The sequence below is a fragment of the Podarcis vaucheri genome (assembly GCF_965113315.1).
Source record: "Podarcis vaucheri genome assembly, chromosome: 17".
Taxonomy (NCBI): domain Eukaryota; kingdom Metazoa; phylum Chordata; class Lepidosauria; order Squamata; family Lacertidae; genus Podarcis; species Podarcis vaucheri.
In genome coordinates, this window is record NC_138755.1 from 14,287,097 (window position 1) to 14,304,338 (window position 17,242).

At 46.8% G+C, this 17,242-nt stretch overlaps 1 protein-coding gene across 1 annotated transcript in view; it reads right to left on the reverse strand.

The window, feature by feature from the left end:
- The window catches only part of DMRT1 (doublesex and mab-3 related transcription factor 1), a 64,863-nt gene that overhangs the window by 17,433 nt on the left and 30,188 nt on the right, over positions 1 to 17,242 (reverse strand). The window contains exon 4 of the mRNA XM_082205095.1: positions 11,196 to 11,358. Within this exon, the coding sequence (XP_082061221.1) occupies positions 11,196 to 11,358 (163 nt within the window). The remainder of the gene's footprint in view (positions 1 to 11,195; positions 11,359 to 17,242) is intronic.

A 17,242-nucleotide genomic window follows, 5' to 3' on the forward strand; every position in this document is an offset into this window, starting at 1 on the left:
TCAGCAAAGCGTTTAGTGCGGCAGTCGGAGCGAGACAGGCTGACATGGAGCACAGTTACTTAACTGTCCCCTGCAGCGATTATGCTTTTCCACAGCTCAAGAGTCATGTCAAATTAAACAACAACGCATTGACTTTTCGCTTCTAGAAACATTACGTGTGATTGACAACTCGGGGATGCTGCAAGCTCGGTCGCTAGAACCTGCGGCCAGAGGTTCTTCTTATTTGTGAGGCTGGCTTCCTCATCTTACCTCTTTTCTGGGGGAATTGCCTCCTGCGCTATTTTACAATCCTTTATCCCTTGAAGAAGGGATGCGGGTGGCGCTGTGGGTTAAACCACAGAGCCTAGGACTTGCCAATCAGAAGCTTGGCGGTTCAAAACCCCGCGACGGGGTGAGCTCCCGTTGCTCGGTCCCTGCTCCTGCCAACCTAGCAGTTCAAAAGCACGTCAAGTGCAGCGGCGTAGCGTGGGTTGTCAGCACCCGGGGCAAGGCAAGTAATTTGTGCCCCCTAACCTGCCGCCGCTGCCAGCTTCTTCTTGCTGCTGCCTGGTCTGGTCTGGTCTGGTTCTCTCCCGCGCTCAGCGCTGCGCGGCCGCTGCACTGTCCCTCCCCCAGATAGTCCCTCACTCTCTCTCCGCACCGCACGCCTGGCACCCACCCCCTCCACAGTGGGCGGCGACCCAGCGGCTCGGATCGGATTCGCACAGCCAGCACTGCAGTGAGAGTGAGTGAGCCAGGTAGGGGCAGAGAGCTGCGAGTGCGAACGTGCCCCCCCCAGATGTTGCGCCCGGTGCGGACGGCCCCCCCTGCACCCCCCACGCTACACCACTGGTCAAGTGCAAGTAGATAAATAGGTACCGCTCCAGCGGGAAGGTAAACTGTGTTTCCGTGCGCTGTTCTGGTTCACCAGAAGCGGCTTAGTCATGCTGGCCACATGACCTGGAAGCTGTACGCTGGCTCCCTCAGCCAATAAAGCGAGATGAGCTCCACAATCCTTATCGGCCACGACTGAAGCTAATGGTCAGGGGTCCCTTTACCTTTACCCCTTGAAGGCTCCTTATTATCAAGTGATATTCTCCTCAATGGGCAGGAGGAGCAGAAGCCACGATCTGCTTTCCAAACCAGACACTCCTTTCCCAGATAATCCAGTTTGCCTCCGTTTGAAAAACCTTGCTGTTGTTGTTGCATCCAGTGCCCCAAAGCAGCCCCCTTCTCAATGGAGCTTGGAACCCTGAATTGCAAGAGAAGAGCAACAGCTACTGGTTCATCTTTTCAGGACGTTTCCTCAAATGGAATTTCCACGCTGGGTCCTCCAATTTCCCTAGGGTTGCCACGAGGGATAAGTGCAGGGCCAACTGGCCTGAAGGTCTCTGGAATAGTCCTACACAGTACAAAAAAACCACACACAAACCTATCCATATAGCAAGTATCCACAGGTAGGCAACGATTCTGGGATGCAAAACGCGCATTTAAAAAGCCATTTCCTTGGCTGTGTTTCTCTCTGTCGTACTCCAGGGAGCCAAGGAAATGGAAACTCAGGGCATGGCCATGTAGATGCAGGAATGCAGCTGTAAAATGCATATGGCGTGCAAAACGTATATGGAGGGCCAATCCAAGACTGGTCCCAGAGACCTTCTGCATAATCCAGAACCCCCTATTATTATTATTATTATTATTAGTAGTAGTAGTAGTAGTAGTAGTATTCCAATAACCCCCCCAATAACCGTTTTCAGAGGCAGCCCTACGCATTGCAGTAATCTAAGGCCGTGACCCTTTGGCTTGGAACGCCCATTTATGCCAGCTTTCATCTTTCATCTCTTGGGTGTCAATGCTCTTCTGGCCTGGGGACTCTCCTGTGCGCGAGCGTCTGCACATGGGAACACCAACCCGTCTAAGCCAAGGGGCCGATGCCCTTTGCCAGATGCCACCTCTGTTCAGAAGGGAGACTTGTCCCCACAAGAGGGCTTTTAGACAGCTATGGAACCCCCTCTCCAGGGACGTATGCCTGGCATCAACTTTATGGTGGTGGCCCTTAAAATTAACCCTGGGATTTAAAACACGCTATTTAAGACTCTCTGATTCTTGTGTGCACTTTTATCTGGGGTTTGCTTTGTTTGTTGGTCTTAGGACTGCAAAAAATAAAGAAAAATTTTAAAAATTGGACCCTGGGTTGATGAATGTATGTATAGGTTTCGAATGAATGCAAAAAAATACATAGTGATGGAAGACCTAGACAGAGCATGGTCAACCAAAAAGGCTCAGTGCCATTTTGCACCCAACTTGGTTCCCTAGACAGGCTTACCTGTGCTGGTACCTGCATTCCAACAGCTCTCTTTATCTATCAGCGGCAGTTTGGCAGGCTAGAGAAAGAGAACAGTAGCTACACGGGGTCATTGCCTAGCAAGGGTCCCGCATTTGAGGCCCAGCAGCAAAGATCAGCATTGCTAAGCATCTGCTGAGAGCTATGGCTTGACTGAAGGTCCATCAGATACACCTTGCTCCCTCCCAAATTCCTACTGTTCCTCTACAACAGCCTTTCTCAACCTGTGGGTCCCCAGATGTTGTTGAACTACAACTCCCATCACCCCTAGCTAGCAAGGCCAGAGCTCAGGGATGATGGGAGTTGTAGTCCAACAACATCTGGGGACCCACAGGTTGAGAACCGCTGCTCTACACCTTCCCCACCCCCCTCTGCTCTCTCACCTGCCTGGCAGGTGGCGGTCGGAGCAGCAAAGCTCTTCCATGCTTCCACCTGTCACAGTCCCACCAGGTACAGAAAGAGCCAGCGAGGAGGCATCTCAACAGAGCCACCCGATGGACCTTCTCACCACCATGGAAAGAGCTCAGTGAGGGCAGTGGCAAGAATGAGGCCCCCTGCACCTGCAGGGAGAAGAGTGAGACCACAAGCTCCCAGGTGTGTATGAGAGAGGGGGGCAATTGTGGGTCCCTCCCTGCTCCATCTGCCCCCCTCTAACTTCTATTCCACCTCCCATCTTCTCTGGCTATCTCCCTGGAACCTGAGTTGGGAACGCAAGAGTCCAGCAGCAACTCTCTAACCCCACCGCAGGCAGGGTCTCTGGAAAAAATGCCACCCACTGCTGACACCTCGGTCTTCTTTCTCAGGCTCATTTTAAAAACCACTCCTTCATAGTCTGGGAACTGGTAGTTGGGAAAAGAACCCTCCAGGAATTCACAATGCAAAGCCAGCCCCACATTTGGAAATTGTGAACCAAGTCTACTTCCCTATAAACTCACGTCCTTGCTGATGGTGGCAGGCCGTACTTAGTTAAATAATGAGGGTGAGTTTGGGACAGAGTCCAAAATCTACCTTTGCTTTCCTGACTTCTATACTTTATGTGGAAGGGAGAGAGAGAGAGAGAGAGAGAGAGCGCAAATCATGGAATGTGACTAGCCAATTTGATTTTAACCACCTGTTCAATAGGAAGCCGAGACTATTAAAAAAGGCAAGTCATTCAAACACAGCGGAAAGCTTTTGTCTGGGTGGGAACAATGGAGCTAAAAAACACACACTTGCGTTTGAAGTAAAATGACTGAATCCCAAGATTTGCTGCACTGGAAAAAACCATTTCTTTATAGATGAGATTGTACCAGCAGAGACTCGCCAGGCATGAAGTTATGTTAGGTTATGCACTGGGGGGCCAGCTGCAGTTGTGATCTTAGGCAACTGGTTCCCCAGGTAGCTTTTCAGGTGATATATAATTACACACATAATGAAAAGCCAATAAGCACACAATACACAACATAGCACCAAAGAAAATGCATGCACATATACAGATACATAGAAGAGATACATGCGCAACACTCCATAGGCGCATGCCTGCTTACAGATACATCTGAGCAAGGACAACTGTGTACGGGCCCTCTGGCATCTATGTACATATGGAAACTAAAGCACATTATATATTACCTAAATATATATAAAGCTAACTTTTTAGTCTTGGGAAAACAAAAGCTATCCTCATATAACAGCCAAATTCCTACATAACTCAATTTCGACATCTCATCTGGTGTGAACTGCACTCATTCCTAGTGTAAACCCCGCCGTGCTGTGCAATGATATACTGTAATGTCACCTCGCAATCTGGATTTACTATAAAGGGCTTCTGACGAGTTTCAGAGCAGTAAACATTGCAGCGAGGTGTATTTCACACTGAGCTGGTTTTTATGAAGAACACTTCACCGCCCAGCCACGGCACCCAGATGATGAATGGTGAAAGATGCATGACAAGCTTCATCATTGTTTGTAAATCTTAACTGTTCCTGCTCACTAACTCTGCAGGCAATTTTCAAAGACAGCGGCCGACAGAAGGACAGCACAGCTTTCCTGAAGGTTATTCAACTTGTTCTTGGCCTAAGCTCTTGCCTCCCAGGAGCTAAGCACTGGAAAATAAACTTGCTGGTTACCAGAACCCCGGCATCAAGCAGGGTGCTAAGGAGAGCAAACTTAAGAAATGCCATCTCTAAGGTACCTTTGCAACAGACACTTCCATTGCCTTTTCGCTGCTTTTTTACTCAGCTTGTATACAGGCACAAGAGTTCAAAATGTGCTAAGAACAACTAAGGCCGGGCTAAGTGATTTTGTGCATCAGTCTTAAAACTGCACAAATTGCACAGCTGCCTCAAACTACTTGAATTGCCATACTGGACATTAGTTACCCTTAGGCAACAACCCCTTTAATCTTCTATCGAGCATAGAAGACATAACAGCAATTCAGCTTTGATGTCTTGAGTCAACAGCACTTCCATCCAGACATGCAAGATTCCAAGGGCTTTTTAGACCTTCCTCTTTTGTGTATCCCTTTGGGTTAACAGAGACGCTGAACTGAGTTAACAGCAAAGGGGAGGGAATTGCATGCTGAGAAAAGCAGAAGCATGACTGGGATCTCAGGTATGAAGCAGAACTGACTGCAAGCACCCAGGTAAAGGTAAAGGGACCCCTGACCATTAGGCCCAGTTGTGACCGACTCTGGGGTTGTGGCGCTCATCTCGCTTTATTGGCCAAGGGAGCCGGCGTACAGCTTCCGGGTCATGTGGCCAGCAGGACTAAGCCGATTCTGGCAAACCAGAGCAGCACACGGAAACGCCGTTTACCTTCCCGCCAGAGCGGTACCTATTTATCTACTTGGACTTTGACGTGCTTTCGAACTGCTAGGTTGGCAGGAGCAGGGGCCGAGCAACGGGAGCTCACCCCATTGTAGGGATTCGAACTGCCGACCTTCTGATTGGCAATTCCTAGGCTCTGTGGTTTAACCCACAGCACCACCTGCGTCCTCTTGCAAGCACCCAGAGACCCACATAAATGAGCTTGATTCCCAGATCATCACATTCCCAGGCCATGAAGGGTTGCTGATTCTAAGTAACAAAATAATGCCATCAAACCCATATGAAAATTGTTGTGTGATCTGCAGCTCTAGCTTGCTTTTCCATATCAAACCTGGGATGCCAGGGAGGCCCTGAACCACAGCTGAACATTGGTAATGGACTGGATGTGATTTAACGCAGTGTTTTTCAACCACTGTTCCGCGGCACACTAGTGTGCCGCGAGATGTTGCCTGGTGTGCCATGGGAAAAATTCGAAAGATTTAAAAAATAATAATGTCAAATTTTCGCCCACTAGGCGGGCACCGGACTGTGTCCACCCTATTTTCCATCCATTCTGGGTGGGGATCAGATCGGATGGGAGCGGATGAGAGCGGACAGGCGGTGCGCTCTCATCCAATTCCCCATAGAGAGCAGCGGGGCTCTGACATCTCCCTCTCCGCACACAGCGGTGGTGTGCCTCGTGATTTTTTTCATGAAACAAGTGTGCCTTTGCCCAAAAAAGGTTGAAAAACACTGATTTAACGAACTGAAAATAATTTGTGGCAAGTCTAAAGCTGCTCTTGGTCAATAAGCCTTTTGACCCAATAATCAGATTTCAGCTTGATTTGGATGGGATTGCCCACCTCTTGAAAAATCACTTTTTTCCAGGATGACGAGGAACCGTTCATGAGAACTCTTTGGGTTCGGTCAGTCAACCAGCTACAAATCCACCTAACAGTTACCTTGTTCAAACCACATTTGACCAGCTTCCACACGAGAATATCATGGGGGACTTTGTCAAAAGCCTTACTGAAATCAAGATACACTATGTCCACAGCATTCCACTGATCCACCAAGTTTGCAATTCCACCATAAAAAGAAATGAGATTGGTCTGGCAGGACTTATTTTGAGAAACCTATGCTGGGTTTTAGTACTCACAGCATCCTTTGCCAAGGGCTCACAGACCAACCGTTGACTTTTCTGTTCCAGGACCTTCCCTGGTATTGATGTCAAGCTCACCGGTCGGTAGTTACCTGGGTTATCTTTTCCCCTGTTTCTGAAGATGAGAACACTTGCCTGCCTCCAGTCTGCAGAGACCCCAGCAAGTCATAAGTTTAATCTAAGATTCATGTATTGATGGTCACTGTGTTTTCAATAGGAACTGACTGTGGTCTCTTGTTAGTATTATTTTGATCGCCTCTTTCTTTTTTAATTGCAATGCATCTCACCCCCCTTTCCTTCTTAAATCTGCAAATTTAATTTTTTAAACTCCTCTTTTAATTTATTCATTATCAAGGCTTATATCCTTTCCGTCATCCTAATGTCACAGGGCAGGTAAAGTACCAACTTCACTGGCCGCTGGCCTGATTCTGGGTGCACTTCAAACTGATCATCTCATCTCCTTTGCCACTCCTGCCCCTTTCCATGCAAACTTACAGCAGCATTAGTGACGGGAGAGTCTTATAAGAAGCACATTTACTCATAATGAAATCATGGCAAACGACATGGCTCTTGATGTCCTAATGAGGACATCAGATGCACTAGGAACCATGTTTCCCTAAATTAAGTTCCCTAAGCTTTCTTTTCCTTTTCTTCCTTTTACTGGGTTTTATAAACAAGAATAATGTTATACAAACAAGTATACCAAGTTTTCTCATGTCATTTGTATATCACAAAAATAGCATAAAAAATGTGGAAAAAGATCTACAACATATGTTTCATTAATGGTGGTCAATGTATAGGTTCTTGGCTCATGAATTGGTTTAAACAGTAATAAAGGAAGGAAGGAAGGAAGGAAGGAAGGAAGGAAGGAAGGAAGGAAGGAAGGAAGTTTGGTTAGGTTCCCTAAATTAAGGGTCATCCCCAGAACCAGATTTTAGCATGTAATGGCAGTCTCACTGCAAGACTTTCCATCGCCACTGATGGCACGTGTATTTGGGAGAGGGGAAAGAACTGGCTGAGCCAACGGGAAATTGACCTGAGGGGGGCGGCTACTGCCTTACACAAAGGGGTATTTTCAGGATTTAAGCCTTTAAGATTATTTTCCAAACCATTTGTTTCTGAAATCTTTATTTGCCTCCCCTGTCTCTAAAAAGATGCCGTGGGTGGAAAGACCATTGGCATGGCTATGGGACCACCAGATTCCCCACTCGGGACTGAGCCACCATCGTTCTGTAATTAGAAAGCATCGTTTCCTTGGAAGCTGCAAGATATAATAATAGCACAGTATAGAACCTTGCGTGAAAAAATGAAGTCAGAAGCTTCTCACAAACTTCCCGCTATGCACAAAAGAAAAATATAAATCAGAGGGTGGCTTATATCTCCTCCCTATGAGCGCAAACACACACAGAGAGAGCATAAACAGGCAGTTAACTCAGCAGAACAACATTAATGAAACGGTAGGTCTAATATATGAACTGGCGAAGCCGCCATAAAACGAAAGTTACACCTCAGAATTCGGAAGCAAGTAACAGACTTTGTGAATTATGAAGAAAACGCCGTACACTTTGGTTATTAGCTGTGGTTTAAAGGACATTCCTCCCTCTCGTCTCCCTCTGTCAGATAAGAAATCTTGCTGCCTAATAACCAGAGGCTGCAACACTTGAGGAATAGCGGGGACTCAGAAGTATTTCTGCTGGAACACCGACTGCTTTTTCAGTTTGTGGGTCAGTATTTCTGCCCCATGCTGTTCCGACAAACACATCTTTGGGCAAATGTATTACTATAGGGAGAGAGCAAGAGAAGCAAAAATAAAAATAAAATAAAGGGTGCAATTGGGGCCACTGAGAGATATTTCTTATTGTCCCTCCCAAGTCAGGAACAAGGTTTGGGAAATGGGACGGGTTTGGCCATCAGCAATAGGAAAACGAAAGTGATGGATAAAGTCCTCTTCACGAATTTCAACCCACATAGATGAAGGAAGAGCAGAGGTGTTCTTTGCTGCCCTGAGCTGCCTCCGGGTGAAACTTAACTCTTATTTCCGCAGGGACGTCATTAATCATGGTGATGTTCATATCAATGCACCCAAGGATCAGATTGAATTCTGCACCCGCTGGAGTCAAGTTAGCTAGGCAAGTTGACCTTTTAGGAGAGAACGTGCCGTGAGTCAGACGACTCACCAAAGAAGCGTCTCCACCCCCATCGTTCTGCCTGGACACTGAGGTCCAGCGCCGAGGGTCTTCTGGTGGTTCCCTCCCTGCGAGAAGTGAGGTTGCCGGGAATCAGGCAGAGGACCTTCTCGGTGGTGGTTCCTGCCCTGTGGAACGCCCTCCCATCAGATGTCAAGGAAATAAACAACTATCTGACTTTTAGAAGATGGTGCTGACCTTTAAAGCCCTAAATGCCCTCAGCCCAGTATACCTGAAGGAGCATTTCCACCCCCATTGTTCAGCCCGGACACTGAGGTCCAGGTTCGAGGGCCTTCTGGTGGTTCCTTCACTGCGAGAAGTGAATTACCAGGAACCAGGCAGAAGGCCTTCTTGGTGGTGGCACCCACCTCCCGTCAGATGTCAAGGAGCTTCACAATATTCCAAAATACCTGAAGGAGCATTTCCACCCCCATCGTTCAGCCTGGCCACTGAGGTCCAGGTTCGAGGGCCTTCTGGCGGTTCCCTCCCTGCGAGAAGTGAGGTTACAGGGAACCAGGCAGAGGGACTTCTTGGTGGTGGCCCTGTGGAACGCCTTCCCATCAGACGTCAAGGAAATAAACAACCATCTGACTTTTAGAAGACATCTGAAGGCAGCCCTGTTTAGGGAAGTTTTTTATGTTTGATGTATTTATCGTGTTTTTAAAATTCTTTTGGGAGTCGCCCCGAGTGGCTGGGGAACCCCATCCAGATGGGCAGGGTATAAATAACAAATTATTATTATCATATTATTATTATTATGAGAGCTACAGATCTGGGGCAGAGCAATTTGCTTCATATGCACCAAGTCCCCATTTTGATCCCCAACTGCTTCAGCTGGTGCCAGGAATGTCCCTGGAAGGTCGCTGCCAGTTTGAGTGGGCGACACTATGCTGCATGGACCAATGGTCTGACTCAGAATAAAGCAGCTCCCTATGTCCCATAGCCCTGTCTCAAGAGTGGGGAGCATTTTTTACTTGGGGGGTTGCCCTCCCTTCTGGGCAACCACATTTCTGTGGTGGGCAGAGACAGAGGCTCGTTTCTGCACATGCAAAAATACTCTCATCCTCCTTGCGGACAAGCAAAAGGCGATGTAACAGTTTGAGGGCAGGGAGAGAGAGGCGGTGCATATTTTGAATGCTTTCATTTCGGCGAATGGTTTCTATGGGGTTCCACAGTCCCCGCTCTTCCACCTGAACGGGAAAGCCACTTCCGCCCTGCAAAGGAGGTAGTGTGACAGGCTTCATGCCCCCTCCGAGCAACTAGCGGCCAGGGATCTCCCTCTTTTGCCGCCTCCAGCTGCTCCCAGTTTTCCCACCCTCCCACCCTTTAAGGTTTTCGTCCTTGACCTTGCTATGGACCTCGTTTGTTCGCTGTTGAGGGGCCTGGTAGGAATTTTTCCACTTGGCAAATTGGCACCAGCCACTTGGTTTTTGCCTACCTCATAGCAAATCATCACAACTTTCTTGGTATTGGCCAAGACCTTGGTATTGTAAGACCTATTGCAGTCGTTAAGAGTCGTCAACAGGCTCATCTCAGCTATCTGCCAATCTCCCATTCCCACCACCCTTCTGAGTAATACCCCTCCCCACCTTCTCACTATATAGAAGGATCTGGCAACTTCTGTTTCAGTGTATCTGAAGAAGTGTGCATGCACACGAAAGCTCATACCAAGAACTAACTTAGTTGGTCTTTAAGGTGCTACTGGAAGGAATTTTTTTTTATTTTGGTATTGGCGGTTAGGCATTGGTATTATTTTGTAGATGGAAGAGGGGAGGAAGCGCCATCACCTGCCCCACATATCGAAGGGTAGTCCGATAAAGGATTCTGGGGGGCGTGGCCCTGTCCGAAGCCTATGGAGGTGAGGGCCTAAGGCACACCCCCAAGCGGTGACCCCGGGGGAGTTCCTAGTTGATGTGCATCAGCAGGACTCCCCCTACTAGTGGTTAACCCTTCCCAGACTTCTAGTGGATGGGCTGAAGCTGGATATAGTTGGTTAGGACCAATGCCTAAGCCAATACCGCTCATCACCTGTAACCAATAAAGTTGTGGCCTTATTTAGCCCATTAACCTTAATAATTGTGTCATGTGTCTTTATTTCCACTGGGTGGGGGCAGGAACCTGCCACGCAACACATTGTGTTGTGTTGTTTTAGGGAGAAGAGCGCACACGGACAGCACCAAAGAGATTTGTCTGGCTCCGGACTGAAAAGGCGCAACGTTTGTTTGAAATGATCCATGGGTTGGCAAAGAGGAAGGGCTATTAGGAGAACCATCAAAAAAGTGCGCCACGTCTTTTAATTCACACCCTTCATAATTGTACCTGAGCTTCTCATGCCGGCAGGTCCCCCAGCTATGGAAAAACACTCCGTCAGAGCTTGGAATACACCGCTGGAGCTCAGTAAATTACATCTCCCGGCTTGTCCGCCGCTGATTGATGAGTGAACTTAGGGAACAATATCAGTATGTGGGATATCGTTTGAACGAGTGGTCAATAATGATTGAAAACAGGGCATTTTCTGCACTTTACTAAGGCGCATGGCACACTTCTCCGCCGCCTAGAATCAAGGCTGCATTTGGGGAGGCATAAATGTACTTTTAAAAGCCCCCACTCACTTCTTGTTTAAAAAAATACCCGATTAGAAGAGGAATTTAACAGGTTAGTAGGAAGGGGAAATACCTAAGGTATTTCCTAAGGGATGCCCTTGTTTTTGGATAACAATTAGATCTGCTGGATTATCTGCTTACCATTTGCTTTCGTTTCAGAGAAAGAGGGGCTCTCTTCAAAGGTGAAAATCTGGGGGACACAGGCAGGAGCCCCAACGCTCTGCCCCAAGTAGGAGCTGGAAGGATAGTAAGAATGCATTCTGTACTGGGAACTCACACCATGGCGGTTTTCTGGGCTTTTCACCTGGTTAGAGAAAAACAAGAAGAAAATACACCTGTTAAGCCAATCAGAAACAGGAGAACAAAAATGGAGTTACTTTTAATGCCCCCCAACATAATCTTTCGGTCACCAGGTGGAACACTGTATTTTTCTTGCACTCAATTTGTAATTGAAACTGTCAAGTCTGAGAACCCCTTGTGCCTGGAAAACTCAATTTGCTCCCTGCAAAAAGTCATTGCCAGGGTTGGTGTTCTAATTTTCTGAAAGGGTTTTCAAGCTAGAAAGAGATGCTGTTTTCCCCAGAGCTTGGAAAGGAACTAGTGCAAGTTCAAGACGTCCTAAAAGGGAAATAATTCCAGTTCACAGTCGTCCCTCTATGGAATGAACCAGTTCGATTCACCTTCAGTTCACAGTTCAATTGAAGCTCATCCAAATCAGGCATAGGCAAGCTCGGCCCTCCAGATGTTTGGGGACTACAACTCCCATCATCCCTGACCACTGGTCCTGTTAGCTAGGGATGATGGGAGTTGTAGTCCCAAAACATCTGGTGGGCCGAGTTTGCCTATGCCTGATCCAAATGATCCTTGATAATTTATTTCCAACATTCACAATTGTTACAAGCTGCTTTAGGAAACATACTTAAGAAGACTTAAGGAAAGATCAAAACATACACACAGAAGAATGTGAATTGTTTTACTTTATTTCCCCCAACCATTAAGATATTTAGGCTTAGAGGCCCAAAGATCCTGAAGCTTAAGAAACACATGGAGAGATGAACCAGAAATTATTTTAACTTCTACCCCAAAACGAACTAAATTCATGTTCCATTCACTTAGCATTTACGGGAACTACTTTGAACTGGAGAGATTATTTTAACTAATTCAGAAAACTTGGTTAAAAACAAAGCAGTTGATTCCAAGCACTGATTACGTTTCCCTGTCTACTGTGGTCCAGCATTATTACAGCTCAAAGGTTTTGCAAGCTTTGGTAGTAGTGATTCTGAAATGTGCAATGCTTGCTTGACCAAAATTACTTGTGGGGCAAAAGAAAAGGGGCTGTGCACATCAAGATATTCTGTTCAGCCCACAGGGCAAGAAAGCAGGTTGGTTGTCACAGCACCACAAAGAGATTCTGGTTGTGGGAATGTTCAGGGTGGCAGGAGAGGATATGTTGCTTATTAATATCCTTCCTAACTTGCGTTAGCAAGTTCCTTTACTTAGCAGAGTTTACATTCCCCTTTTTACATGCACAGCTGACAGCTGGTTGCAGGCCCATGTGAGCCTCTCACTATTATACAATTCAGTCTAAGATTGAATTGTACGTTCCTGGCAAGTTCCCTTGAATCCCTCTTAAAAAGAATAAAGACGCCACAATCTTATTCAAAGTCAATACAAGAAGTTTACTCACATCAGTTCACGGTTGGATCCCTGAAGGCAGACTTAGTTACAAATACGTACATGTGGATCTACCCCGTATGGGGGAATGATCCCAGTGCTTCTGCTAGCTGAGAGCTAGCAGAGCAGTCCTAGCTAGAAGCTGGTCAAACGAAAAAAGAAGTCAAAAAGAGGGAGGTGTGCTGCGTTACTCGTCCATTTGTTACCTGGACAGGTAAGGTCACGCCCACCTTCTATCACATGCAAAAGGAAGGATGCTCCAGCCAGGAGGAAGAGGAAGTTTCGACTGGCTGGACCAAACTTTCCCTCGCGTGTCTTTTCTAGCATTGCAAGGAATGTTGTACTTGACTGCCTCTCATGGATCACATCCCACACTGGTGGGTGAAAAAGGCTAGAAGCAAACTGAGGCCTTTGGATTGAGCTGCTGGCCCTGTCCATGCCAAAGCTTATTTGATGTTTGCAGTTGGACGTGCACAGTCCACACAAATGGAAAATCAAAGACTAAGGACACCAGCTGAAGAACAACTGGAACCCACTGAGCTCTTTGAAGGCAAGAAATTGAGCCCCAACCCTTTTACGTTCATCCCCCCTCCATAATAATAATAATAATAATAATTATTATTATTTATTATTTGTACCCCGCCCATCTGGCTGGGTTTCCCCAGCCATTCTGGGCGGCTTCTACAAATACACTAATATTTCATACGTTAAAAACTTCCCTGTACAGGGCTGTCTTCAGATGTCTTCTGAATGTCAGGTAGTTGTTTATCTCTTTGACATCTGATGGGAGGGCGTTCCACAGGGAGGGCGCCACTACTGAGAAGGCCCTCTGCCTGGTTCCCTGTAGCTTTGCTTCTCGCAATGAGGGAACCACCAGAAAGCCCTCGGCACTGGACCTCAGCGTCCGGGCAGAACGATGGGGGTGGAGACGCTCCTTCAGGTATACTGGGCCGAGGCCGTTTGGGGCTTTAAAGGTCAACACCAACACTTTGAATTGTGCTCGGAAACGTACTGGGAGCCAATGTAGGTCTTTCAAGAGTGGTGTTATGTGGTCTCAGCAGCCACCCCCAGTCACCAGTCTAGCTGCCGCATTCTGGATTAGTTGTAGCTTCCGGGTCACCTTCAAAGGTAGCCCCACGTAGAGCGCATTGCAGTAGTCTTCCATGTATGTACACAGCCTGTCCTCTGTTGCGATGCTTCCACATTACACAATAACTCTCTGCACAGGTTGGTTTTTCAAGACTGCTCTCCATGCCATGATCTCTCTTTACTTTCCCCCACCATCCATCCCCTAAAAATAATCACTGGACAAGGACAATATAATTTTAGCATCTATTAAATGGCCCCCACTAGCCGCTGGTGCTGAAAGGAGGTCTGGTTTGTTTTCCTTCTCCAGAGGATGTGGGCAATGACCTGTTTCCGTTCAAGCCTTCTTGTTTTCCTCTCATCTCACCCATTCCTTAAAAAAAACCCACCTAAAATCCCAGGACCCAATGAATTATTACAACTATTATTATTAGTACGTGGTCGCTGGCTAGCAAGAGACATGTTTTATAATCTTATTATCCGCACCAAGTCTGTGAACCACGGTACGACCGACAGACGGAGGCTAGGCTCTGCAAACAATATGTGCTGGATTAACCACTGGAGAAAATCTAGAAAGCTTTAGGCTTTGTTTTATTAAACTGTTTAGAATATATACCACAGTAAATCTGAGCCACAAGGTTTCCTTTTTATAGAGCTTAGCTACCCTGTTTTATAGTAACAGTAAAGAACAGGGGAGACATAAAAATGCTTGACCTTAGCTCTGCATTACAAAGGGGACCAGAAAGATCATTTGCCCAATGAAGATGATGGGAATCACGTCTTTTAGCTCCAAAACGCACTGGACATCCTTGCCCTTGTGTGCCACGGTGTGTGTGTGTTTCAAAAAATACACCATTGATTCTGGTGTCGAGGGAAGAGGGCAAAAAGATCTGAGCAGGGAATGAGTAACTGTGACTCTTTCCAGAATGAGAAACTGTGCGCTGATGCAAGTCTTCCCAATGCCCCTTGTTATAGACTTCTTCTAGGTTCATGTTCCACAGCCAGGATGTCCCTGAGACCAATGGAAAGCTGGACTTGTTGCGTGCCCTCAGGGGCATTATAACATAGGTGTGCCTTAGTCTTGCCACATGTTCCTTGCCTCTCAAAGGAAATGCATCTGTTGTTCATGACTCCCTGGTCCTGAATGGGGTAACTGAAGGACCAAGTGCAAAGCCTGGGAGTCATTTTGGACTCACAGCTGTCCATGGAGGCACAGGTCAATTTTGTGTCCAGGGCAGCTGTCTGCCAGCTCCGTCTGGTACGCAGGCTGAGACCCTCCCTGCCCGCAGACTGTCTCGCCAGAGTGGTGCATGATCTGGTTATCTCCCGCTTGTACTACTGCCATGTGCTCTATGTGGGGCTGCATTTGAAGGTGACCCGGAAACTACAACTAATCCAGAAAACTGCAGATAGACTAGGGACTGGGAGCGGCTGCAGAGACCATATAACACCGGTCCTGAAAGACCTGCATTGGCTCCCAGTATGTTTCCAAGCACAACACCAAGCATATAACACCGGTCTTGAAAGACCTACATTGGCTCCCAGTACGTTTCCGAGCACAATTCAAAGTGTTGGTGTTGACCTTTAAAGCCCTAAATGGCCTCAGTCCAGTATATCTGAAGGAGCGTCTCCACCCCCATCGTTCTGCCCGGATGCTGAGGTCCAGTGCCGAGGGCTTTCTGGTGGTTCCCTCCCTGCGAGAAGTGAGGTTAGAGGGAACCAGGCAGAGGGCCTTCTTGGTTGTGGCACCCGCCCTGTGGAACGCCCTCCCATCAGATGTCAAGGAAATAAACGACTACCTGACTTTTAGAGGACATCTGAAGGCAGCCCTGTTTAGGGAAGTTTTTAATGTTTGATATCTTATCTTTTTTATTAATATTATTAATATTCTGTTGGGAGCCACCCAGAGTTGCTGGGGAAACCCAGCCAGATGGGCAGGGTATACATAATATAGTATTATTATTATTATTATTATTATTATTATTATTATTATTATTATTATTACATGCGCCTAATTCTGGGAGTGGAGAGAATTGCTAGTGCCTGTGCACATTCTCTCATAGTAGGGCAGGTTGTAAGGCTGGCATCTCCTTTGCTGCAGCTGGAAAAATCCCAATTCTTCATTAACTGAGTCCGCAGGAATATCACAGTCAGACGCAGTCGATGCGTGGCAGCTTTCCAACACCCCAAATCAGTGCCCTTTCTCATAGTTTAACTTGGGGTAGCTAACACCCAGCCTGCAAGCCTGATAGCCCCCTGTCCACAAATATTGCTCCCCCACACCCCGCAAGACTTCACTGATTTGGTAAAAACTAGAAAATTACGGAGACACAGTATGGAGGTGGACAGAGACGTTTCAACCTGTACACCTAGTCCAGGACCCCAATGAGATATGCAAAGAGTCCCCTTTCCCAGTCATTGGACTGACAAGGTTGCAGGTTCTATTCCTGAGTCGAAGCGGGTTGGACTAGATGATCGCCGGAGGCCCCTTCCAACTCTACAATTCTAAAATTCCATGATGTGTGTGCTTGGACAAGGATATGGAGCAGCCACGGCATCCAGCCCCTGAAAGGCTGGCCAAGGGTAAATGCAACCACCAAGCAAAAGAAATAAAATAAAATAAATTAGGCACCCCAGAGTCATTGAAACTGTGGGTCACTTAGAGCTTCAAAAGTTGGAATTTCCTGTGTTAAATTATGCTAAATTATTACTGCTAAGAACTGCGTGGAGCCACCAAATTTTAATCCTGAGACCTACCGGCGGACCTTTCCACCGTGAGGGGGGAAATAAATAAATGGTGACCTCCCCACCGTCTCCCTTGAATTCCAGGGTGGAAAACGCAAGCGCCATCTATATCTGTCCCCCCGTGATAGACAAACTTAATTAACCTTTGCTATTCTGTTCCAACCTACTGTTTAAGACAAAAGCGTTGACCCACAAACAATATGTTACCATCAGAATCTCAACTGCCGTGACATCAAGAGATATGGCCCTATCAGCACTATTGGAAAATAAACAGCCTAGATTAGCTTCCCCAAGAAATATGGATTATATTCATGTCACACTTGAGCTGTCAGAAACATTAGGTTACTTTTAGCATAAATCTGTATTGTGAAGGCTATAGCTTATAAATACAATGTAGGATTACGCTCCTGGCATGGCAAACCCAGAACATTTTTAGATTCGCGACAGAATCCTGCAATAGCTGAATTTCTTATATAGCTCAGTTTCTTAAATTTGGACAGGCCTTTTTTTTCCAGACTGGTCAAGGGTGGTTAAAAAGCAAATCTGTTTCGCATTCAAATGGCAAATTAGCCTTCAAGCACTCTCTGTTGTCCCCTTTATTCACACACAAGAACGCTTCATAAAAAAAATAAATTAGGTGCAAGCCCTTTCAGGACATGGGCCAGGTTCGTATTTTGGAGGGA